The following is a 27,339-nucleotide window of genomic DNA, read 5'->3' as shown; positions in this document are numbered from 1 at the left end:
TTCATTTTGTTTTCTCTCTTCATTTGGTAGTAAACAAAGAACATTTAATGAATTATAAAACCGTATCTTCACGACTTCCACAGACCGTTGTTAATTGTTTAAAACACGATCAGGCTATTTGGATATTATGTGTTAAGGTGTCCCATCTTCCCCGACTCTACTATAATATGCTAATTAGATTATGTGTTAAAGGTGTCCCATTTCCCCGACTCTTCTATAATATGCTAATTAGTTTAAAACGTGCTCATTCATTAGATCTGTAATCTCTTGTTGTTAAAAATATTTTAAATCTTCTCTAACGTAATCGAAAAAACAAATAAAGTTATTATTGTTTTTTTTAACAAAAAATTATTTTTGGACATTTGATTATTTTATGAATGGCTTTACATACTGTAAATCGTAGAGTGCTCAAATATTATGGTCGTGGTATCAATGAAAAGTATCAAAAATGGTCGTTATAAACTGCCGCTTTGTATACTATATACTAAGATCACCCGGGTCTCCAAAATTGATTTTCTTTGCTTTTTCTCCTTTTTTTACACATGGCCTCTGGGCGAAACGATTTTCTGCGATAATTCATTGTTAGGTGAGTTGTGACTGGTTGTATGAAATAAGCTTAATTCTGAATGAAGATTAGTTTATATATACTGACTGAGAGTTTGAAAGTAATTATATGATAAAAAAAAATCCATTGCCGCACTATGTAGGTTGGCGGGTGCTATAAGTAACGCTAAAACTTTTAAATCAGTTACACATTATGTATTACATTACTAAATATAGAAATTCTTCCCACTTTTAGTAAAATAAATTAGACAACGTTTTATCATGTTATCAATTGAAAGTATAAACAGCATCATGTCAAGATATCGGCGGCCAAAAGAAAGTTCTGTTTCTGAAACTCCACAGCACCCACTATCAAATAGACACACTAATTATAAACGGACTTTATTTATTGGAGGTATGATTTACATTTTAAAGTGAGTCAAAATGAATTCCTATGTTTTGTTTTTATATTGTGTACTAAAATTTTGCTTTATTGTAATGTTCTCTCTTAGTAGTTATGGTCTACATTTTGTATTATATAACAAGCATACTTTTTGATATGTGAACCACAACCATAAATTGTTTACGGCAACTAAAGTTACATTCATTTTTACAGGTATTGGCATCACGTTAATTGCAGTAGTTGTCTTGTTCAATCATTTACAATCAACTGAAGTAAAAGGACCTGTAGAAATCGAGCGCAACTATGAAACTTGGCATCTAGCAAAGGTTATTTTTATTTCTTGTTTATTTAATTAATAATTTAAAGCATTGTTTTTTATTAGCAATATAGTCTAGGTAATTATACACATGTTTCAACATCCTATTTTTTTGCATTTGACAAGTGAAATGCCCCCGCAAAAAGCTTTATTTGTTTTTGTGCTGACTGCCAACCATAATGAACAGAACTAATGATATCTTTTCCCTGACCTCCTGTTAAATTTGGCCGTCTTGCAATCCCCATATGTAGGCTTCAATCAATTCTAATTTGGCAGTTTTCTATTTGTGTAGTTCAGTGTTCACATCGATTCTCGGATTGGCCATGCGCCCATGCCTATGGCTATGGCTATACCTACCAGAAAGCATGGGATCATAGCCAGGTGTTAACTGTTAATACGAGGGTATTTCCACCAATTTTAGTATGCTAAATAAAAATGTAGAAATCTTCAGAAAAGATCTTTAATTACTGTTTGGAATAGGAAGCAAGTATCAGGGTCAAAAACATAAAATAGATACAATGCAACAGCAATCACACTACTATCTCCGCATTGCTACTTAAAGATAAAAAATTTTGGTCGACAACCAACTAAAAAATCTCTTCACTGGGTAGTAAATTAACCATCAAACAACTTTGTAATAGTGTATTCTTGTTAAATTTTGCCTGTGGTTAATAAGGAAGCTCTGGGAGCAGCAATAAAAAACTTAGCTTTAATAAAAAAATTGTATGTGATGGTTAAATTAATCTGGGTACATTTTACCCTTACCTTGGTTTGCAGCCAAGCGATTGAAAACTTATTTAATATATATATATATTATAATATACGTGTTTAGATTTTAATCATTTTTTTTCCTGAAAAATGCACCTTTTTGTTAGTAGCACCTTGCACCTATTAGTCATACAAAAATTTTAATGACTAGTTGGGTAAACAATTTGTACAACCATTTTCTTTCTAGAACTCATGGCAGCCAAGGGTGTTAAATCGTGAAGAACTAACACAGATTGCTCAAAAGGTTGATCAAGTTGATATTAAACCAATATTCAACTCATTTATGATCCCTCGACCACCAGGAACTTTGAATATAACAATTGTTGGTATGGTAAGTCAGATTTTTACCTTTAGCATCTTGGTTTAGTTGAACTGGTGGATTTAAGCAAAAACATGTATTATATAAGACTTAGTAATGTCAGATGTTTTTTTCATTTTTTTTCACTAGTGTAGTTTATATTTTACCAGAAACATCAACAATTTTTATATTTTACCAGAAACATCAAAAATTTTTTTTAATGCATTAAAAAAAATTTTTTTTACAAATAATAATCTTACAACTAATGCATTGTGTAGTTTATATTTTACCAGAAACATCAACTTTTTTTCTTTTTAAAATATTTGTAACGCATTTTTAACAGCCTTGTTTTAATGCTTCTCTTTCCTCTTATAATACATCAGTTTTACTTAACTACCTCCTCTTAAATATAAGCTTACCCACAAATAACATTTATTAAAATAAAAGCCAAGCCTAAAAGTTGCATAACCTATATAAAGCGGAATAAGTAACCAGTGCATTACACTTAAACTAAATGATAAAGAATTTTGAAAATCAAAATGACATCCCACTTAATCTAAACTCTAAATTCAGCATCATAGTATTAAATGACCTGTACCTAAAAAGTTTTAATGTAAAACATAAACTACATTATCAGAAAATATAGGCAAATCTCCGAAAGCTTTGAAATATCCATTTTTTGATTAAATCAATAATTGAATTAAAAAATATACATACATAATTAAGATCAATATTATTACAAACTTAATATTGATTAAAAAATGACCACTCAACAGCTCCTTAAGTATTTGTAATATATGCATTTATATATATATATATGTATATTAGTATATATATATATGTATATATAATATGTAGTATTTAAACCAAACTATTTTTTAACTTTAAAATAAGTGATGCAGTTTCTACTTTCTATCAATTTCTATTTTATGTCTTATACTTTAGTACATTCGGCATAAAATGGAGCAAGAATTAGGTTGGACAGTCGAAGAGATGACTTTCACTGACCAACCACCTCATCCATACCCACCAACACAGTTCAAAAACATCATAGCTACTCATAACCCTGGTGCTGCAAGACGTTTGGTCCTGGCTTGCCACTATGATTCGAAGGTATTTTATAAATGGAGTATTTAGCTATATCAATAGCTTAAAATAAGTGCTTTAGCTTTGTAACTTGTAGTTTTTAAAGTTCACATTTAGCACAAGCCACTAACATTAAAGTAATCAATGATAAATTAAAATTTGTATATAGGTAGAGACAGTGGCACAACCAAGGTGGGTTTCAGGGGATGTGACCATTTCCTTAAAAAATGATATATATATTTGTTTTAGACAATATAATACATACCATTTTACATGTTACACGTCTGTAACGATTTAATATTTTTTTAAAGGGGGACTGTAAGCCTGTAACTCCCAAACCCCTCTTGGCTGCCTTAATACCACATTTGAGCATCCTAAACCTATTTATATACGAGTGTTGTTGGTATGTCGTATGCCCCTTTATAAGCAATATTTAAAACCTTAAAGGTTCCAACTGAAATAGAAAAATTAAACCTTCATTTAGATCACACCAACAGGATTTCTGGGAGCATGTGACTCCGCCATGCCATGCTCGATGATGATTGAAATTGCCTTTGCTCTTCGTGAATACCTTGACCAGCGCAAATTGCAAGTAAATCACAGTTGTTACACTATTTAATATTTATTGATTAAAAATATTGATGTCATCACACGCATGAGGAAATCTGAAACCCAGCTTCCAATTTTGTGTTAATAGTTTTTTTAAGCTGACAAAACTGTGTCAAAACATGCTTAGATCTGTTGTAAAATAATCAATTCATTTAAAAAATAAATTAAAAAATGGCCATTGATATGTAAAGTTGAAAAACCTGAGTTTTAAAATTTTGGCTCACTGCAACCAAATTAGAAAATTCTAGACTCAAAAATTTGGAAAACACACAGTTTAATGCATTAACAAATTGTTATATAAGATGCTTGTTTCCTGTGCAGATTAATTCATTTTGGTTTCCTGCATTTCATTAATATTTAATTTGTAATCTGATCCAACATAATGTTAATCTAATTAGTTTCCCTTATTCTTGCATGTAGCTGTGGTAGGTTTGTTGATGAAACAAGGACATTGCTCAGTTGGGTTTAATATTATTATTCGATCTGATCACCATTATCACAATGCATCAATGTTAAAGGAAAAATGTTATATTTTAACAGCAACAACAAGGTATTGATAGATCTGATCTCACATTGGAGTTTCTTTTTTTCGATGGTGAGGAAGCTTTCGATACATGGACAGAAACTGATTCATTGTATGGATCGCGACATATGGCTTCACGATGGACATCACCTTGGAATGGCAGAAGTAGACTTGATTCTATTGTAAGTAGTTGTGTAACATAATTGTGATTTGTGATACATCACTTACACTAGCAAATATGAAACATTTTATCAAAAGGATTTGTTTGTACTTTTGGATCTGATTGGAACAACCGACACACAGTTTTACAATCTTCCTGTCACATCTTCACGTTGGTTTAATCATCTTGCAGAACTAGGTAACTTACGCTTTACTTAAGGGTTTTCTTTTATCTTGAACACTCAAAGTAAAAACAAAGTTATGTGTTAATAAAATTAAACAACAACTTTTGTATTAATAAGTAAAATGAATTTTTGCAGAGTTACAAATGTATCGTGCTGGTTTACTCACGGTTAACAACACGAGGCACACACATCGTATATTTATACCACGGACAGCTAATTATAATGTTGAAGATGACCATGTACCTTTCCATAGAGCAGGTAAAGTTTATTTAATTGAATGGCAGCCCACTTGTGCCACATCCACAATAGTGAAAAGTTTTATTATTTATGTTGTAAATAAAAAAATGCAAATTTTGCAAGCATATTTATTTAGTTGACTGCATTTACAACTGTTTTCCGGATTGTTTTTCACTGCAATGGGAAAATTTTTTTTTAACTGCCAGTCTTAAATGTAAATACAACCAAAATTTGTAATTTAAGTCAAATGTTAAAATATGTATGTAATCTTAAAGATGCGTGAACATTTTAAATTGTAGTAGACACATCAGCACCATGGACAAAAAAATGTTAAGATTTACTGTTCCTGGTTAGTTCACTACCCAACTAGGCAACTTTTTTGAACTGATACCATCAAAAAAATAATTAAGTTACTTATTACCGGATGCTGTCATACGTTGAAAGTTGATTTAGGAACCTTTCTTAAAAAGGTTTGAAACAAAAATGTTAAAATAAAAAATCATGCACCAATGCATGGAATTTCCCATTAAAAACACTGAACTTTAAATGTTTCTAATTTCTGAACTACTAAATAAATTGGTATATTGAATCTTTTTAAGTATATAAAAAAAAAGTATAGTCAAGTACGGTAATAAAACAGAAAACATAAACTTTCGATTTTCTCCAGAAGTAATTAATAAAAAAAAGTTTTTGTCCGAAGCAACAATATTCATCATACCATGATGTCCAGGAAATATTGCAGGATTTCTATGTTTGTTTAAAATTTTATTTGAAATTTTGTGCTGTTTTTTTCCCTGACTTTGGGGTAAAAAAACAATGGTTTTAATAGCAACTTAACTCAATTTAAACAAAAATTGAATTAATAATGGAAGTACAGGGTAATAATACAAATATTAGTCATACAACTTTTGCATTATGCAGTCTATATTTTCAAAGAAATCCAACTTTTCCTCACTCTTTCCACAAAAGCAAAATGTCTCTAACAAAAGGGCCTTTTTACAATGCTTCTCTTTTCCTTTATAATTCATCATTTTTACCTTAGTACTTCCTTTTAAACATAAGCTTACTTAGAAATAACGTTTCTTAGTATGAAAACAAAGCCCATAAGTTGCATAACCTATTATAAAGCACAAGAAGTAACCAAAGCATTACACTTGATTAAACTAAATGGTAAAGGCTTTTGAAATCTAAAGGATGACCTAATGTCCTAATCTAAACTAATTCAGCAACACAATAATCAAAATGCCCTGTAACTTAACAGTCTAAACCTAAATCGTAAACTACACCATCAGAAAATGTGGACAAAGCTGTAAAATATGTGTTTTTATACTTGATTATCTTCCTTTAAAATCAATTAAATTAATCTAATATATATATATATATATATATATAACTTTAACATCAGTTTTGTCACAAAGTTAATATTTGGTTGGGGTAAAAAAAAGGTAAAGTTCGTAAAAATTAAAATATACCATCAGCAAGGTACTTAAATATGTAGCAAATACCTGCATTCATAATAGGTTTATCACAAAGACCTTCTCACAGCAAACCTCATTAAAAGTGTCTTAAAGTTTATAATTACCAATTAGAATAAAATTTAGGATAAAAAATATTGACCGATTTAGTCAAACAGCAGGTACCAATGGAGTGAGACAATATGCAGCTTTCGTTCTATTGATTTGCGATTTAGACACTCTTTTTCAGAAAGTGTTTTGTTTTTTTGAAATTGGTGTAGTACTTTTACTAAGTTTTACACCACATTTGTGCATTTCTATAAAACACAAACTTTGATTTTTCATTGGTATGCCCCTTTAAGTAAAATTGCTCTGTTTTTATTAGGTGTTCCTATCATGCATTTAATATCTGTACCATTTCCTACTGTCTGGCACGAGATAACTGATAATGAATTTGCCATGAATTATGAACGAACAGAAGTGATATCCAGAGTGATGACAGCATTCGTTGCAAAATATTTGCAACTCAACATGTAAATAGAATTCCTGTGAATATTGATGGGTGAAGCATTTTGACATGTCTTATAAAATAAGTTTAAGACAAAGGATTTTAGCATCATATTTTGAACCTTCAATTACGAAGGTAAAAATACCACAATGATATATAAATATAATGCAATATTAAACAGCTGTTTCAGGGTATTATTGTTATTTAATACGGTATTTTTATTGTAATGTCGTTTAATATTGTATTTTTTTTTTTTTTATAAAGTATATAATAAAGTTGTTTTTGGGAATGTGCAATATTTTTGCAACACTCTAATTTGAATGAACAAACTTTAAAAGCTTGGATCCAGAGTGCTGAGTTTTAATTCTGTTTTTTTACCTGTTTCTTGTACAGTGCAAATGTGAAATCCTGACCAAACTTTATCTACATGACTTTTTTAGAGTTTTCCTTTTTTTGGTTTAATGTAGAGGCCATGTTTGCACTTTGCACAGGTATTTTATCTTGGTGCCATTTTATTGTGTTGTATTACTGCATGCCAATGTGAACAAAAATAAATCAGTTCAGGTGTGATTGAAGTGTTTCCAGGCATTTTTAAATGTTTTTTTTTCACTTACACTTCAGTTACAGTCAGAGTTGTATAATGCGGTGACAATCATAGAGCTCAGCTTCCTTATTTCCCAAAAATATAATCTTCATCCTGGAAATGTTAAAACTTTCCAAGTTCAAACTTTAAGTTAAATTAATACAGTTCTGTTTTTATGAAAATATTCACTTCTGTTTTTATGAAAATATTCACTTTTTATTTAAGTACCAATACAAAACAGAAAATTTGTTGCTTAAATTGTGTAACAAATTGGAAGGAAAGTTATCTCTAAAAACAGGCATTGCTATTCTGCAAAGTGACACAGTAGCCACCATGTCATGAAGTATAGTACTTTAAAAGCTTGGATCCAGAGTGCTGAGTTTTAATTCTGTTTTTTTACCTGTTTCTTGTACAGTGCAAATGTGAAATCCTGACCAAACTTTTATCTACATGACTTTTTTAGAGTTTTCCTTTTTTTGGTTTAATGTAGAGGCCATGTTTGCACTTTGCACAGGTATTTTATCTTGGTGCCATTTTATTGTGTTGTATTACTGCATGCCAATGTGAACAAAAATAAATCAGTTCAGGTGTGATTGAAGTGTTTCCAGGCATTTTTAAATGTTTTTTTTTCACTTACACTTCAGTTACAGTCAGAGTTGTATAATGCGGTGACAATCATAGAGCTCAGCTTCCTTATTTCCCAAAAATATAATCTTCATCCTGGAAATGTTAAAACTTTCCAAGTTCAAACTTTAAGTTAAATTAATACAGTTCTGTTTTTATGAAAATATTCACTTCTGTTTTTATGAAAATATTCACTTTTTATTTAAGTACCAATACAAAACAGAAAATTTGTTGCTTAAATTGTGTAACAAATTGGAAGGAAAGTTATCTCTAAAAACAGGCATTGCTATTCTGCAAAGTGACACAGTAGCCACCATGTCATGAAGTATAGTGATTTGAAAAAGTGTATAAATATTAAAATTGATTTAAACATATTAATGATTTGCATATTTCAAGAATTGAAAATATTTTTGTAAATATGGTTCTTGTTTAATAACTTTGTTTAATGTATTGCCAACATCACAAGTGCCACAAATGTAAAGCATTTCACAGCACAAAATATTTTCTTCCAGCAATTTGTTATTGTGTATGATTTGACATGGATTCCTTCCAATTATTTTAAGTAAATTTTGTAACAAAAGTTTTAAAATTACGTTTTCATAGTTTGGAATCCGTAACCAAGCAGCTCGCATCAGCGCTTGTAAACAAGTTAAAATTTCCAACACTGTTGCTTCGTTGACAACTGCAATGTCATATTTAATTAGAGAAAGCAGTTCTTTCATGTGTCTGACAACTGTAATTCCCATAACTTCAACAAATGATGTAACATGCTTCCATAGGGTAAAACGTAACGATGTTTGTGTTGCAGCAGAAATATTTAACAAAATGGTTTCAAATATTTTATCATATTTCGTAGGCAGTCGCAAATGGTCGGATTTTTCTGGGCCTCGTTCCAAAACTGACAAGCAGCTCAATATACATGGCAGTGATTTTTCAAGAACTTCAGCATTATTAGAATGAAGTTTGCGGAACAATGCATCATATAAAACATCACCTCTTCCATACATTCTCATTTCACCCTTAGGTACACAGAATAACATATGTTTACACACCTTTAAACCCATCAACACACTTGAAGGATTGTAGTCATCCAACATCAGCAGCATGGGCGGCATAATCATTGCAATATTTTTTGTTAAGCTTTCCGATGAAGCTAATTGCATAAGTTCCACGAACACACAACACAAAACAGGGTTCAATTTCCAAGTTGCACTTGAAAGTTCGGGCAACAAATAATGAAGTAAGTTTAAGTTGTTATTTCTGATTAAGCAGTCTTTTGTGATTTTACTACATTTATCTAATAATCTGTCCAATATTTCACTAGTTTTCTTGGCACATTCTTCGCAGGACCATGCTGTGAAAGCATTTACAAACACCAGAAAAATATAGAAAAAATGATTTTCAAGTGAATGAGTGTCAATTTGTATGACTTCATTTTCATCTTTAAACGATAAAATGGAAAATAACTTTACCATAGCTCCGTTAAGTTGTTGATTAATAAAATCGTGCATTTCTTCTTTCTGGTGATAACTTACAACAACTTCATTTTCTATCTTTAATTTTGATTGAATGGTCGGCACGAGCAAATCACAAAGTTTCGAAATATATTCTTGTGACTTCTTGAAGATTGTTAAGGTATCATCAGAAACTGCATGTTGTTCCAAATAGACATTATAACTCTGAAGTACATCCCTTAGTGTTGGTTCGGCCATTCGGAAATATAATGCATTGGCAATATTACTTAAAATTAGATATTTATCAGTTTAACACTGGTTTTCAGTTCAGATTGGTACAGTCTATAACACCCCCCTCGCGCGGCGTAGGCCAAATCAGGAATTTTCATTTTGAGAGAATCCCCTTTTTTCGTGTAAAAACCTTTTTCCTTCGTTTCAATTTGATCGTTCGGGAGATTACCATCTCTCGTCTGCGACGTAGAAGTAATGTTTTTGTTCGCTACCAGGGGGGTAGGCGCAGTGTAACATGTTATGATTGTATTCGGTATAAGAGGGGGGTAGGTAGTGTAGAAATGTAATGATTTTACTTGGTACCGGAGGGGGTAGGTAGTGTAGAAATGTAATGATTTTACTCGGTACCGGAGGGGGGTAGGTAGTGTAGAAATGTAATGATTTTACTCGGTACTGGAGGGGGGTAGGTAGTGTAGAAATTTAATGATTTTACTCGGTACCGGAGGGGGTAGGTAGTGTAGAAATGTAATGATTTTACTCGGTACTGGAGGGGGTAGGTAGTGTAGAAATGTAATGATTTTACTCGGTACTGGAGGGGGGTAGGTAGTGTAGAAATGTAATGATTTTACTCGGTACCGGAGGGGGGTAGGTAATGTAGAAATGTAATGATTTTACTCGGTACCGGAGGGGGGTAGGTCGTGTAGAAATGTAATGATTTTACTCGGTACTGTAGGAGGGTAGGTAGTGTAGAAATGTAATGATTTTACTCGGTACTGTAGGAGGGTAGGTAGTGTAGAAATGTAATGATTTTACTCGGTACCGGAGGGGGGTAGGTAGTGTAGAAATGTAATGATTTTACTTGGTACCGGAGGGGGGTAGGTAGTGTAGAAATGTAATGATTTTACTTGGTACCGGAGGGGGGTAGGTAGTGTAGAAATGTAATGATTTTACTCGGTACCGGAGGGGGGTAGGTCGTGTAGAAATGTAATGATTGTACTCGGTACCGGAGGGGGGTAGGTAATGTAGAAATGTAATGATTTTACTCGGTACCGGAGGGGGGTAGGTAATGTAAAAATTAGTTATGATGTAACTAATGTTGATTTGTACCGATTTAAAATAACAGATTCAGATTTATGCACATTTTGTAACAATGCCAGTGAAACTCTTATTCAATTATTTTACCACTGCACGCACACCAAAGAGTTTTGGTTTAATGTTGAAAGCTGGATATTAGCAAACTTGAGACAACCCTTGTCTTTAAAGGTAGACAATTTTTTCTTTGGTGTACGCAATGACCTACTTTTAAACTGTTTACTCCTTAATAGCGAGATTTGTAATCTATCGCAGTAGAGTGCAAAAACAAATTCCCTCTACACTTTCTTTTATCGCCCTGATTGCCTCTGTCAAACAATCCGAATGTATTATTGCTATTAATAACAACTCACTCGCGAAACATAATTTAAAATGGTGGGGTCTGCTGTAGAACCCGTTGCAACTGTTAATTTTTGATACCTTCCTGTTAAACTATTACTGTATATCGTAACCTATCTATTTAACCTGTTGATTTGCTTACTTTTTCCCGCTGTAAGTCCACATCCTGTAAAAAACCCAACGATCATGCAGAATGGCGGCCTCCCGGGTGCGTGGTGGAACAGCCAGTGAGCCATGATAAAATAAACAAAGCATGAATTTTCAAAAATTGTTTAATATTTTTTTAGAACTGGAAAAACAATGTGAAGAAGTGTTTGCACTGCCTTAGTATACTTCATCTTACTTGATCCTTTGGAACTTTATCTGTGAACAAAATATAACAGTTACTATGGTATCAAGAGGAAACTGTAGAAAGGGGGGGTATCAACAAATATTTAAATGATAGAAACTTTTCAGATTTATTCACTATCGCTATGCTTGTACCACAATGGCCACCAATCCAAACACTTTAGATAATGTGCTGCTTTCTGCATTTCATCATAGTATTTTGACGTATGAAACTTTTTTGTACTAAAATAAATGTTGCTGATGTGGTCATTTAAAAAGCACATTTTTGGGACATGCTGTATAATATATATATAAGAAAATGTTTTATAAAAAGACGTAGATACAACAATCACCATTTACATTGTCATCCAGTATACCAAAGTACCAAACTCTCCTTCACAGAATTTAAATGCTCGCCAAGTTGTGTTTGGTTTTCTGTAATTTTAGTAATATGATTAAATATTAAGCATAATGATAAAACACAGAGTACTTTCAATAAAATTTACTGTGTACAGGCCATGTGTAATGTATGACCAATATGTTATTGTGCAGTATCCCCTTCCATCCAAGATGTGGATAGGGTAAAACACTTTACATTGAATAAAAAAATTTACCTGCGGTGCGTTGTTCTGTTGTAGACAAGATATTACATACAAAACAGTATATACCACGTACAACACACATCAAGTTAACCACTACCTACCCCCTCCGGTACCGAGTAAAATTATTACATTTCTACACTACCTACCCCCCTCGTATACCGAGTACAATCATTACATTTCTACACTACCTACCCCCCTCCGGTACTGAGTACAATCATTACATTTCTACATTACCTACCCCCCTCCGGTACTGAGTACAATCATTACATTTCTACACTACCTACCCCCCTCGTATACCGAGTACAATCATTACATTTCTACACTACCTACCCCCCTCCGGTACTGAGTACAATCATTACATTTCTACACTACCTACCCCCCTCCGGTACCGAGTAAAATCATTACATTTCTACACTACCTACCCCCCTCCGGTACTGAGTACAATCATTACATTTCTACATTACCTACCCCCCTCCGGTACCGAGTAAAATCATTACATTTCTACACTACCTACCCCCCTCCAGTACCGAGTAAAATCATTACATTTCTACACTACCTACCCCTCTTGTATACCGAGTAAAATCATAACATTACTACATTACCTACCCCCCTCCTGTACCAAGTAAAATCATTACATTTCCACATTACCTACCCCCCTCCAGTACCGAGTAAAATCATTACATTTTTACATTACCTACCCCCTTCCAGTACCGAGTAAAATCATTACATTTCTACACTACCTACCCCCCTCCAGTACCGAGTAAAATCATTACATTTCTACACTACCTACCCCCCTCCGGTACTGAGTAAAATCATTACATTTCTACATTACCTATCCCCCTCCAGTACCGAGTAAAATCATTACATTTCTACACTACCTACCCCCCTCCAGTACCGAGTAAAATCATTACATTTCTACACTACCCCCCTCCGGTACTGAGTAAAATCATTACATTTCTACATTACCTACCCCCCTCCGGTACCGAGTAAAATCATTACATTTCTACACTACCCCCCTCCAGTACCGAGTAAAATCATTACATTTCTACACTACCTACCCCTCTTGTATACCGAGTAAAATCATAACATTACTACATTACCTACCCCCTCCTGTACCAAGTAAAATCATTACATTTCCACATTACCTACCCCCCTCCAGTACCGAGTAAAATCATTACATTTTTACATTACCTACCCCCTTCCAGTACCGAGTAAAATCATTACATTTCTACACTACCTACCCCCTCCAGTACCGAGTAAAATCATTACATTTCTACACTACCTACCCCCCTCCGGTACTGAGTAAAATCATTACATTTCTACATTACCTACCCCCCTCCAGTACCGAGTAAAATCATTACATTTCTACACTACCTACCCCCCTCCAGTACCGAGTAAAATCATTACATTTCTACACTACCTACCCCCCTCCGGTACTGAGTAAAATCATTACATTTCTACATTACCTACCCCCCTCCGGTACCGAGTAAAATCATTACATTTCTACACTACCTACCCCCCTCCGGTACTGAGTAAAATCATTACATTTCTACATTACCTACCCCCTCCGGTACCGAGTAAAATCATTACATTTCTACACTACCTACCCCCTCCTGTACTGAGTAAAATCATTACATTTCTACACTACCTACCCCCTCCGGTACTGAGTAAAATCATTACATTTCTACATTACCTACCCCCCTCCGGTACCAAGTAAATTCATTACATTTCCACATTACCTACCCCCCTCGTATACCGAGTAAAATCATTACATTTCTACACGACCTACCCCCCTCCGGTACCAAGTAAATTCATTACATTTCCACATTACCTACCCCCCTCGTATACCGAGTAAAATCATTACATTTCTACACTACCTACCCCCTCCGGTACCAAGTAAAACCATTACATTTCTACACTACCTACCCCCCTCGTATACCGAATACAATCATAACATGTTACACTGCGCCTACCCCCCTGGTAGCGAACAAAAACATTACTTCTACGTCGCAGACGAGAGATGCTAATCTCCCGAACGATCAAATTGAAACTAAGAAAAAAGGTTTTTACACGAAAAAAGGGGATTCTCTCAAAATGAAAATTCCTGATTTGGCCTACGCCGCGCGAGGGGGGTGTTATAGACTGTACCGTTCAGATTTATGAGATTATTCAATAATACTTGGGACTGAGTTGTTACACAAGCGTAGAGGGAACTGGCTGCCTTTTTCGTACGTTCTCTTCTGCGACAAAGATGACGTACTTCGTACTATTTGTGTCCAGAGCACAGAAATAAAAAAGAGTAGAACGCGCAACTGCCCAAAACCGTGATATATTCTTTTTTCTATTCACGTGACCGCCAACTCCGTCCCCATTTTCCTTCGTCTCCATTGTCGAAGATAGGCGCATAGTATTTTTGGAAGGTTTTACCTGTTTATTTTAAAAACTATACCAACTATTCAAGTTTATTAGGCCAGTTTAGTTATTTAGTAGGGTAACGCTTACAGTTTACCACTTGTTTAGGAAATTTAATTATTTAAAAAAATTAGTTAAAAATTTTAAACAAACGATTTGTAAGAAATATATGTATATTAGAAAATAGTTGTTTTACACTATAACTTTAAATTAAGTCAAAAAACGAAGAAAAACTACATAAAACGTCATCGACTCCATTGACTACAATAGTAAACGGGAACGACCCGCGAAAGAGAGAGAGTGTATCGTGCTCTCTCCTTTGCCGACATTGGAGATGCGCGTTCTATTCTTTTTTATTTCTGTGGTCCAGAGTCGTATAAACACTTATTTCTATGGCTCTGTTTGTGTCTGTGTGCGTATATGTTGAAGAACTGGGGATGTAATTTTAGGTTATAAGGCTAAGCAATGCGTATGCTGCTGGAGAACTATGCGGCGGCGGCTCTGTCCCTTGCTGTGACTGTGACGTCAGAAAGGTCCTTTAAGCCGGATGTTGATTGCAGGCGTTTAGCGACTAGCGATGTGAGATCGGCTAGCGTGGCTGCGTGTTCTGAGACTTGCCGCTAAGTCTAATTTTGCTCCTTGATTAAGGTTAACTAACCAAGCAATAACTGGTTTGTTGATTATTTATTACCACGGTTATTAACGCAAGGGCGATACTGATGCAATATACAATCACGATACGAAACTCGAACGCTTAACCACTTGTATAGGCAGTGGTTAGGATATAAGTTCTCCTTGACTGATGAACTCTGGTTGGTCTTTGCTGAGTCTGCATCGTCTTTCAGTGCACTGCATAGCACTCACGTGCTGCATGCAGTGACTGAATGACTTGTTGACCAGTTGACCCGTTTTCTGATTGAATCGTCAAGTCTTTTATAGTGTTTTGGAGCTGACGTCACATGCTTTCGTCACAGCATGGTTCGTCATCTGCGTTCCTTTCTCTTTTGTGTAAGAGCTCAAATGTTCGCCCAAGGAGTGTCCGATAAGTGTCCTGGCCGTGGGCGTTTTATCGTACCGAGAACTTCGCCGATGATCGCCATCGTTGTCGCTTAGAAGGGTGATTTGATGTGCTATTTTGTGCTCTTGCGTCACCATCGCTTGCACATAGCTCGTTCATCAACATCTGATAAAATACTTTCGGCGCAGCTTATAGCTTTGAATGCTGGCCTTGTTAAAATGATGGATAGTTTGTCACGAGTACATGACATGATGCAATATTGCGAAATATTGGTGCAGTATTAAGAAATAACATGCAATGTTCCTACAAACTATATTTTTATCCGTGTCATGGTGTTTGTGTGGATGCATAATTTCGGACAAATAGATCGCTCCGGTCTTGGATCGAAAATTTGCCCTTTTCTTTAACAAAGAGAGAAGGCTACAAACTACAATTAAATTTCCCCACCCTTTGGTGGAATATAACACAATTTTATTGTTGAGCACGTAGGTAGTCATATTTTTCGCCAAACAGTTGTACTGTAATTCTTAACTCTAGCATTCATTCATTAATCTCCTAAATGAAATCAAATCATAATATATAGTAGGGTGGGGAAGATGGGACATTTTTTTAGACGAGACTTTTTAAAATTTTTGTTTTACGCCCCTAATTTAACGATAATCAGGAAAATAGTTTTACAGAATTATTCGACAGTGTTATCATGACTTTATAAAAGTTTACCAGTGTGAACAATTAAACTATTTTCACAGGCTTATAGAAAAATCTTTCGTACAGTTTGGTTTCGTCTCATAAAACTAGTTTTAGTTTTGTGAAAAAAAACGAGATATAGTAGGGTGGGGGAAAATGGGACACCTTTTCGTTCTATTTTCTTGTCCTATTTGTTAGTAAACAAAGAACATTAAAAAAAACCTTATCTTCACGACGTCCACAGACCATTGTTAATTGTTTAAAACGCGAGGATATTTAAATATCATGTGCTAAAGGTGTCATATCTTCCCCCACAGTACTCTATATAAACACTAGGCAGAAGTGATCATAACTTTAATTTAAGATAAAAACACTAAAAATATATATTTCGTATATGATGTTTACATGACAAAGAAACTAGCACAGTCGGTTAATTTCGGCAAATTACTACAAGTTGCAGAATACTGTTAATGCAAATAATTCAATTTGGAGTCTCATCTTTCCTTCACCTTGTAGTTTTGTATAAGTAAACTTTAGAAGTTCTGCTTTTAATCTAATGATTTATACTTCATCGTGATTCAAACATAATGAACTGATATATTAATTAACAGGATGATACATGGAAAATTTGAAGTTCAGTCATTTGCACCTGGAGATAATTGTTGAAGTGGCTTGTGCAAAAAATAGTGTAACAATACCCTAATTTATTCGAACAATTCCAATAAACTGGATTTCCAAAGCGTACCGTGTTATTTCGTGTTATTCACGTGTATTCCTAATAATAAATTAATAATTTATTAATCGAAATTAATAATTTTAAACTGTCCCGTTTTAACCAGTGTGCTTTCGAACACCTGTTGTACGAATCGCTAAATAACTGCTTGTGTGTTTTAATTTATATTTTTGAATTGTTGTCAATTAATAAAAGGAATATAATAGTACCAAGTTGTGGTATTACACCAAAACCGCCATGTATTTTGATTTTGGAAATACTATAGGCAATATATGTGCTTAAATGTCTCAACCCCACTCTACTATATAAGAGTAGGTTTTCAATGTGTCTCAAATTAAATGGTAATATTTTTGTACGACCGTCAATCTATGGGGGCCCAACCTGGTCAAAATACAACAAGAAAAAAGGCATTTTATGCATTAAGTTGCATTATTTTTATATCACAAGTTGTATTATTTTTAGATCTTAATCTCACAAAAAAATAATTTTACCCTACAACTTGAATTAATTTTACGTTACAACTTGAATTATTTTTACGCTACGACTTGAATTAATTTTACGCTACGACTTGAATTAATTTTACGCTACGACTTGAATTATTTTTACGTTACGACTTGAATTATTTTTACGCTACGACTTGAATTAATTTTACGCTACGACTTGAATTATTTTTACGTTACGACTTGAATTATTTTTACGCTACGACTTGAATTATTTTTACGTTACGACTTGAATTATTTTTACGTTACGACTTGAATTATTTTTACGTTACGACTTGAATTATTTTTACGTTACGACTTGAATTAATTTTATATCCGGTAAAATCGCTCATGCGTTTCGAAACTCCGGGCGTAAACTATACAGTTGTTTTTAATGCACAACTAATTTTACAGTAGAATAAGGCTAAATAGAGATTCTAATATAAATCTTGTTTTATAATATCGAATATTATGGTGATTAATACTAGCATCAGCAATCAGCTTAGTAATTAGATGCTCATGCCTACGAATCTTAATAGAAACTACATTTATCATACCATAGATACCTAAACATATGTTTAGGTATCTATGATCATACAGTATGAGTGGAGCAGAAAATGTCTTAGCGTTTTCAGATTTCCTATAGACCCTGAACGCCGAAAAGAGTGGCTTATTAATTCAAGGAGGAGACCAGAGATAGTGGCTAAGTATTGTTTTCCTCGAAGTTACTTCGATAGGTAAATTTTTACAAAGTTACTGTAAGTTTCGTTGCCGGGTGTACTTGCTACGTTAGAGAGCCAAAAAGTAAAATCACGGCAATTTGCCAGCAAAACTGCAGCTATAGCTATATATGTTATGCACCATATTTTAATGTTATGCATTTTTGTTTGTATTTTTATAGTTTAAACATGTTCCTTTATGTTTTTGGTTGGTATACTTGATAGTTTCTGTTTTTTTTATTTTTTTATCGGTGGAATGTTCAATAAAAGAAAACCATTTTTACGCGGAGAAGTGTTCAGTTCTTAAAAAATTGCAATATTTAGAGTTTTAGACGAATAAACAGCACACAGATACGTTAAAATCGTATGCATTGTGATCCGTAATAGCGGCTACTATGACGTTATAGACTGACAATGGAGTTTTGAAACGCATGAGCGATTTTACCGGATATAAAATTAATTCAAGTCGTAACATAAAAATAATTCAAGTTGTAACGTAAAATAAATTCAAGTCGTAGCGTAAAATTAATTCAAGTCGTAACGTAAAAATAATTCAAGTCGTAACGTAAAAATAATTCAAGTCGTAGCATAAAAATAATTCAAGTCGTAACGTAAAATTAATTAAAGTCGTAACGTAAAAATAATTCAAGTCGTAGCGTAAAATTAATTCAAGTCGTAACGTAAAATTAATTAAAGTCGTAACGTAAAAATAATTCAAGTCGTAGCGTAAAAATAATTCAAGTTGTAACGTAAAAATAATTCAAGTCGTAGCGTAAAATTAATTCAAGTCGTAACGTAAAATTAATTAAAGTCGTAACGTAAAAATAATTCAAGTCGTAGCGTAAAATTAATTCAAGTCGTAACGTAAAAATAATTCAAGTCGTAACATAAAATTAATTAAAGTCGTAACGTAAAAATAATTCAAGTCGTAGCGTAAAATTAATTCAAGTCGTAACGTAAAAATAATTCAAGTCGTAGCGTAAAAATAATTCAAGTCGTAGCGTAAAATTAATTCAAGTCGTAACGTAAAAATAATTCAAGTCGTAACGTAAAAATAATTCAAGTCGTAGCGTAAAATTAATTCAAGTCGTAACGTAAAATTAATTAAAGTCGTAACGTAAAAATAATTCAAGTCGTAGCGTAAAAATAATTCAAGTTGTAACGTAAAATTAATTCAAGTTGTAGGGTAAAATTATTTTTTGTGAGATTAAGATCCAAAAATAATACAACTTGTGATATAAAAATAATACAACTTATTACATTATTGCGATTTATTCGTGTTGTATTTTGACCAGGTTGGGCCCCCATAGTCAATCGATCTGTGGATATCTTATCTTACGCTGTTTCTATCATATTGTGTGACTGAAAATCATGGCTTAATCGGTTACGCGCGTGCCGAGAACAGATTACAACCTAATGTTCCGGGTTCGTTTCCCGCCCGTTTTGGTTTTATATTACTTTAATAAAAGATATGGAAGACCATTACTATACACACGTTGTATTTGTACTTGCACTGCAACGTAAATAAAGCTAAAATTTACCGATTAGTTTACGTAACTTGCAAGCATTATAATCATTAATTACTCATTATTTGGACGATTTTAAACACTGCTGTCTTGCTCATAAAGGCATACAATGTTAGCAGCAACCATCCTTAAGCCCATCACCTTTGGGTTGGAGGCATGCACGCTAATAAGCAACTGGGCCAGAGCGTCGGATTACTTAAAACAACATTTTTTTACTTTTTGAAAATGATAGCGAAGATCACGTTAAAAAATAAAAAGAAGGAACCAGCAATAAAACAATAGTTGTTAAAACACGGTTTGGACAAAACGTGTGGGAAATAGTGTCATCAGGTAAAAGGTGTGACCGTTTCACCCTGTAAAACTACGATACCGGACTGATGATTCAAAAGAAGTTTAAGTGTGAATTAGCAATAACTAAAAAATAAACATTAATTGGGAACCCATAAACGGAGATCAAATACATCAGTGTTTCAACTTGCACCGCGTCCCAACTAATATATTCCGACCGACTATACAACAATTGCACCATATGTTATGTAATCGTTGGGCAACACGGTTCTTTTAATACTTTAATCAGTAAGGTGAGTTTGGACAAATTCTACCAATAATTTTGGGGTCAACGCTCAATCAACCGCTACAAAGGTATTGGGTACACTGTTTTGTTTTCTTTGTACCCGCCCAACGATAAAGAACACCACCCCTTCTTCGGTAAATTGGAAGATATTACGATGAATTGCTTCTTGCATTTTAATCCCATTTTATCCAACAAAGTCTTGTTATAAGATCTGTTCAACATAAACGTTGGTCTACTTGTATCGATAGTACTTGTTTTCACTGGCATACAATGATTAGCCCTCGTCCTGTCTCTACCACAGAAGTTATGGGTGCAAGACACGTCGCTTTTATACCATTGTGGGCGTACATATAATGGGCTGTCCAAATTGGCAGTCATATACGTTACAAAAAATAAAAATTCACACATAGAGTTACATACATGCTAACTCGTAAGCAAGCATGCCGTGTATAAAAACAAAAAAAGTCGTCATGTTAATACAATTTCCAATGCTCCGCCACTCGAGGATAATTAAGTTGCATGCATTCATTCACTGCATTCTTACCGCTTGTGTTCCATGCACCAGTCATTTCTCGTCTGCCTTCTAAACAAGACGCCACGAATTCGTGCGGATTTTCTCGGGAGGCTAGTACCTCACGAAGCAACGCAATATAAGCAATAGCTAATCGAAGAGTGTCAATCTGTTGCAAACATTTGTTGTAAGGTTATCCATGTGTGCAACAATAACATATGGAAATAGAATTCGCTGATCATTTTCATATATTAAATCGGAAAGACAATGCAGTTTTCTAATTAAATAAACGAAACTTCCTTTGTCCTCGTGTGCATATGGAATACTGACAGACTAATACCTTTGACAAACGTTTTTCGTATGGAAACGTTGGCACTTTACTTCGCAAAGATTCGAAGGCTGTATTTATGTTTAACATTCGCCGTCTTTCACGTACACTGGCTGATGCTCGCTTAGGTTCCATTTTATAATCCAACATTTTTTGTTGCCTTCTTCGTGTTCGTGATTTCATTCGGTGTTTTCTATAATTATAGGATACGAATAAATGTAACTTATTTATTCCCACGTGGTGAACCAAAAACAGTCGTATATAACACGGCTGTTTTGTTTTATACACGATTTGAGATTTTTACGGAGCCTCTGTAGCTTTGTTGGTAATTTTTAAAGCATGGCTGACAATATAGAAAACGCGCATAAGCAACCACTGGATTGGAGTAATTTCCGTTATGTGTCTTGCCCTGCGTTCTCAAACGCCAACACCGATAGAATCATCGAGTCCCGAACCCATACACTCTGGGCTTAATAAAGGCGCGCGCGCCAACGCTGTCTCACAGAAATGGCTGTTTTATATTATAGTAGGGTGGGAGAAGATGGGACACCTTTTCGTTTAGTTTTCTCATTTCATTTGTTAGTAAACAAAGAACATTCAATGAATTATAAAACCGTATCTTCACGACTTCCACAGACCGTTGTTAATTGTTTAAAACACGATTAGGGTATTTGGATATTATGTGTTAAAGGTGTCCCATCTTCTCCCACTCTCCTATATTAACTTGTTAGGAAATATACGGTGTACCTTGTTAAACGGGGTTTGCGTTTCTGCGAATTGAATGTTTGTTCGTCGATTTCCTTTTCTTGCAGTTGATAATCGTTATCCTGCGAATATACGCCAGGTTCAGGTAATTCTCTGCCATTTTTATAATAATATAGTAGAGGAGGAGGGAAGTTCGGGGCAAAATTTTTAAATATGAATTTATATAACGGGTGTGGGGTGATACCATGAATTTGTACTATCATACCTTTATTAATTCATAAAAAATAAAGAGAAGAAAATAAAAGAAATATATTGTGTTTTTTAGCGATTTTCACTTCTATTTGTTACAGCGGGGTAAGCTGGTCCAGGGTTGGTGTCGTTTAAAAGTATTTGCGCGAGCGCCATAAAGCCACCACGTATGAGCGGAAGATAGGATTTTCAATTTTTCGTGTGAATATCTTAATTTTGCTCACGAAACTAAAACTAACATTATAAAAAAATCCAACTATATGTACGAAATATTTTAACCTATTATTATTAGATTAAGATAATTTGGTGGTATAAACTAATTAATTAGATACTATAATACAAACATATGTTTTAGTATATGCGTGTACAGTACTATGAGGTAGAAGGATACCGTTAGAGCATATTTTTCAATACATGGCTGGGAGGAAACGTTTATATAAAATTTTGAATGTTCTTTGAATAATATTAAGTATACCATCTTACCGTAACCTGCTATATAAATAAACATGTTACAGTACTTGGATAGGTTTGTGGAAATTAAAGATTGAATGCTGATCCGTATGTGGGTTCAATTCATCGCATGGCTCCTTATCCAGTGTTGCAAGTGTACCGGCTAAAGTTCTCAAATAAGTTTCATTTGATATAGATTGTAAGAATGTTGGTGAACTGCACATTTCATCTAAATTAAAAAAAAACAAGCTTTAATTAGTTTACAAGTCTGAAATGGGTCTTTTGTTTTTTGTAAACTTTGAAGACCAGCCTTTCGTCTCCCATATACGGCGAGACATTATCATGGTTTGCTGTTAAGGTTTTTTTCAACGACACACGCCCACATAATTTTGTTAAGTTTGTTGTGGGCAGTTAATACCGAACCCTATAATTTCAGTGACGTTTTACAACTGAAATATAAATTAGATTGTTTTTCGAGCCATTTATGCGCAATCCACACTATATTGCATCTAATACAAAAAATAAAGACACAAGGTGTAAGAAACAGAACAATCGTGTTACAACGAACGTTGTGGTTCCTCATGAATAAATAAGTTTCATTTATTCGATGTCTTTATTTATTCTTTCTTTCATTTATTTATTCATTCTTTATATTTTGTTCACCGGAATCTGGGAATAAGTCGACGGTAGATTCTTCATGTTGAAGATATTCCACATTCTCCCACAATGGTTTATAATTTTCCAACTGCGAACAATTCATACAAATATATTAATCTTAATTCAACTTCTTATTGCGATCTATATATTGCCATGCTGATTTTTTTATGTTTGTTGAATAAAAAATTCTATTATAAACAGTTTAAACGAGTAACATATATGGTAGTGTGGGGAAGACGAGGGGACACCTTTTTATTATATTTTCTCGTTTCATTTAATGGTGAACAAAGAACATTTAAAGGATTATAAAACTGTATCCTCACGACTCCCATAGACCGTTGTTAATTGTTTAAAACACGATCAGGATATTTGGATATTATGTACTAAAGGTGTTCTGTCTTTCCCCACTCTACTATATATACCAAAACTTAATTTTCTTTAACTCGATATCGGCATCAAAGACCAGATAAAGAACGAAGAGAATGAAATTAGCAACAACAACAGTCGTTGAATGGTATTTGTTTTCAAATTTATTAACTTTTCAAAATATTTTTATTTTACCTCAAAATAAACTTTTTCTGACGAAACGGATTTTGATTGGATATGAGATTCATCTTCGTCGTTGCTGATTGGTTGATATTTTGAAGCGGAAGTCACGAAAATAGAACCGAGACTTAAATCCTCACCTACACCACAACAATGCCTCACATTTACGTCACAATCGTGTTTCGTTGCGTCACAATCATTGTTAACTTTGTCAACATTGTAAATCAACTTTTCGTTATTTTGTGTTTCACTTGAGTTTTCATTATTTATGCTCTCCATGTTATACTACGTTGATAACTCACAAACACATAGGTTATGTTTTACTTGCAATAGAGAAGCTGTTTTTATAGACCCGTTAAAAGAACGCGAGTATTACAAACCTATCAAAAACAAACTGAACAAAGCTGATTATCGTTGCTTCTTAGGATAATCAATGTCATTGTGACGTCACAAGCAGGAACGGATAAATCACAAACAGCTGAATTGTGATGTGATTTCCCGTTGGTTCAAATTTGCAGCTGAATATTTCAAATTCGAAGGTTTAAGAGCAAAATATATCCGACTTTGCATACTTTTGATCATTCATATACAATGCAAAGCGTGGCAAACGTAGTTCGAAGCAACGTCAGGAAACGGCGATCGTGTGTCAGCCATTACGGACCACATGGGGCGTGAATCGAACATGGTCGGCATGTGTTTATTTGGTGCTTGTAAGCGAAACATAGCCAGAAAACACGTATAGTGGTAGTTTTAAAAATTAATTTTAAAACATAATTTATAATATAAATTTTGTTTTGTAATATCAAATCTAAGAATATATGGTAGGCTGGGGTAATATGGGACACCTGTTCATTCTATTTTCTCGTCCCATTTGGTAGCAAACAAAGAAAGTTCGAAGAATTAGAAAACCTTATCTTTACGACTCCAATAGAACGTTGTTAATTGCTTAAAACACGATCAGGATATTTGGATATTATGTGCTAAAGGAGTCCTATCTTTCCCCACCCTACTATATGCGGAGTAAATTAGAATTTTGTCTGGTATTCAGCGTCCAGTGTGATTTAACAGATCTACTATATACCTACGATTCTACAAAACTATTGATTCTAGAAACTACATTTATAAAACAATATGACTTAATACGAAGTTCAAGAAAAAACAAAAACAGAGACAGTTGCTGAGTATTGTTTTCCTCAATGTCACTTTGATATCAGGAATATTTTACAAGATATATATTTGGGAGGGGGGAAGATGCGACACATTTTCATTCAATTTTCTTGTCCTATTGGAAGTAAACAGAGAGCATGCAATTTAAACAAAAACAATACACATGTTGCTGGAAGACCGGAGATATAATTTTAACTTGTAAACATATATTGCTGGAGAACCGTACTGTTTTTATACGTAATAGTAAACAAATAACATTTAAAAAATTATTAAATCAAATCCTTACGACTCCAATAGACCGTTGTTAATTGTTTAAAACAGGATCAGGATATTTGGATATTATGTGCTAAAGGTGTCCCATCTCCCCCTATATCCTCTTATATCAATGAAAGGGTGGGGAGAAGATATTGTTGTTCTTAAGGGGGCATACCAACGAAAAATGAAAGTTTGTGTAATAATAGAAAGGATCAAATGTAACCTAAAGCTACTATCGAAGTTTGCCTAAACGATACAGCTTCTAAAAATTCTCGTGAAAAAAACGCTGGGGTAACACAAACGGCTGTTTCGAAAATGCATGGGATTTCTTATAAGAAAAGGTCACTGCAAGAAATTTGACCGTTTCTAGTTTCTAAACTACCGAAGAATCAAATTTTAATTTGGATTTTTATAATAAATGCCTCTTCTTTGTGAATAGATTAAAAAAATTAATATGCAAACTTTGTTATAGTAGGGTGGGGGAAGATGGGACACTTTGTCAGACGAGACTTTTTTTTAATTTCCTTTTTACTGGCCCCCGTTTAATGATATACAGGAAAATAAGGTTACAGAATTATTCGACAGTATTATCACGACTTTATAAAACGCCCGTCAAAGCTGATTACTGTTTTTAAATATTAAAAAAATATGTAAAATAGAAACAGTATTCTTTGAATAGGTAAAAAATGCGAAATGGTAAGGTGCTATCTTTTAATGCTCGCTAAATCATAGTAAAGCCGATAAATTTTTCCAGTTTGCGTGTGCGAACGGTTAAACTAATTTCATAGCTTCATAAAACAACCTTGAATATTTCGTACAGTTTGATTTTGTCTCATAAAACTAGTTTCAGTTTTGTAAAAAAAACACTGAGATATAAGCATGAAGAAAATAGGCAGGGGTCAATATGACTTTAATTTGAGATAAAAACAACAAAAAAATATCGATTTAACGTTATTATATGAAGTTTACCTGGCAAAGAAACTAGCACAGCCTGTTAAATTCGGTAGGTTAACTACAAGTTGCAGAATACTGGTAATGTAAATATATTTCAATTTAGAGTCCCATCTCCCCCCACATTGTAGTCTTGTATGTTTTCATTGCCAAATTTTAAAAGGTTTGCTTTTAATTTAGTAATTTATACCTCAGGGGTTACTCAACTATAAGATTTTTATATAATAAAAAGATAATAATTTGAAAATATTCTCGAGATTTGGTCATTTGTACTTGGTGATAGTTTATGAGAAGTGGCTTGTGCCAAAAACAGCAGGGTAGTAATACTCAGTTTGTAGCAAAAATAAAAACTTTATCATTAGTTATAATCAATTTTCTGTTATTACGAGTGCATACACATTTGTAGGATAATATATAATGTATATAGGTATAACATGTTAAAAACTATAGCAGTAGGGCAAGAAACAGAATATTTAGATTTAATTTTCAAAGCGTACAGTATTATTTCGAGTTATTTACGTATATTCCTATTTATAAATACACTTAATAATCAAAATTAACAGTGATTTTAAACTGTCCCATCTTATCCTGTGTGTTTTCGAATTTCACTAATTTCACTTGTTATGCGGATCGCTAAATAACTCCTCGTGTGTTTTATTATATTTTATTAAATTGGTGTCAATTAATAAAGGAATGATAGTACCAATTCGTGGTATTACCCAAAAAGCGTCATCTATTTTGATTTTGGAAATATTTGCTTAAGTGTCCCATCTCCCCCCATTGTACTATATGTTTTAATTTTACGATTGAACCTAGCTACATACCAAATTAGGCTGACTGGGCATATTTTACAAGTCCAATGTTCAACACGAAAAAATGACTTTTTATTATTTAAAAAATGGTACAGTAGGTACCAGTGTAATAATGTCTATGTTTTACATATTTTTTTTTATATATTCTTAAAGAAGCATATATTAAATATACTAAATCGGAAATAAACTTTTTTTTAGTATTTTAGAAACGATCGAAGT

At 33.5% G+C, this 27,339-nt stretch overlaps 3 protein-coding genes and 1 long non-coding RNA gene across 7 annotated transcripts; 1 reads left to right on the top strand and 3 right to left on the bottom strand.

Annotated features, from left to right (window-relative positions):
• Nucleotides 1-429: 429 nt before the first annotated feature.
• On the top strand, nt 430-7,659 carry LOC149728141 (glutaminyl-peptide cyclotransferase-like). 3 transcript variants are annotated; one of them, XM_089889338.1, is made up of 10 exons: nt 430-586; nt 852-958; nt 1,160-1,272; nt 2,218-2,361; nt 3,274-3,441; nt 3,899-4,006; nt 4,564-4,728; nt 4,805-4,904; nt 5,026-5,148; nt 6,967-7,659. In XM_089889338.1, exons 2-10 carry the CDS (start codon nt 856-858, stop codon nt 7,116-7,118), a joined length of 1,176 nt encoding a protein of 391 aa, XP_089745464.1. In that variant the 5' UTR covers nt 430-586; nt 852-855; the 3' UTR covers nt 7,119-7,659. The 3 variants fall into 3 exon arrangements, with proteins under 3 accessions (XP_089745464.1, XP_089745465.1, XP_089745462.1); XM_089889339.1 differs by having other exon boundaries at nt 438-586; nt 843-958; XM_089889336.1 differs by lacking the exon at nt 430-586 and having other exon boundaries at nt 766-958.
• Nucleotides 7,660-8,467: 808 nt separating this feature from the next.
• LOC149728140 (TELO2-interacting protein 2-like) lies at nt 8,468-10,132 on the bottom strand. The gene has a single exon (XM_089889335.1). It carries the CDS (start codon nt 10,006-10,008, stop codon nt 8,671-8,673), a length of 1,338 nt encoding a protein of 445 aa, XP_089745461.1. The 5' UTR covers nt 10,009-10,132; the 3' UTR covers nt 8,468-8,670.
• A 1,536-nt stretch (nt 10,133-11,668) lies between these two features.
• LOC149728139 (uncharacterized) lies at nt 11,669-12,797 on the bottom strand. 2 transcript variants are annotated; one of them, XR_016386088.1, is made up of 4 exons: nt 12,714-12,797; nt 12,354-12,438; nt 12,100-12,174; nt 11,669-11,775 (listed from the first exon to the last, which is right to left on the bottom strand). It is a non-coding gene; the product is annotated as an uncharacterized LOC149728139 (long non-coding RNA). The 2 variants fall into 2 exon arrangements; XR_016386087.1 differs by lacking the exon at nt 12,714-12,797 and having other exon boundaries at nt 12,354-12,582.
• A 7,074-nt stretch (nt 12,798-19,871) lies between these two features.
• Nucleotides 19,872-24,284, bottom strand: LOC149728138 (uncharacterized). Its single transcript, XM_089887680.1, has 7 exons — nt 23,951-24,284; nt 23,396-23,477; nt 22,801-22,961; nt 22,076-22,155; nt 21,341-21,521; nt 21,034-21,169; nt 19,872-20,700 (listed from the first exon to the last, which is right to left on the bottom strand). The coding sequence occupies exons 1-7, from the start codon at nt 24,212-24,214 to the stop codon at nt 20,663-20,665; spliced, it is 942 nt and encodes a 313-aa protein (XP_089743806.1). The 5' UTR covers nt 24,215-24,284; the 3' UTR covers nt 19,872-20,662.
• Nucleotides 24,285-27,339: the final 3,055 nt, after the last annotated feature.

The sequence above is a fragment of the Ciona robusta genome, chromosome 11 (assembly GCF_009617815.1).
Source record: "Ciona robusta chromosome 11, ASM961781v2".
Classification (NCBI taxonomy): Eukaryota; Metazoa; Chordata; class Ascidiacea; order Phlebobranchia; family Cionidae; genus Ciona; species Ciona robusta.
This window is presented reverse-complemented; position numbering and strand designations above follow the sequence as displayed.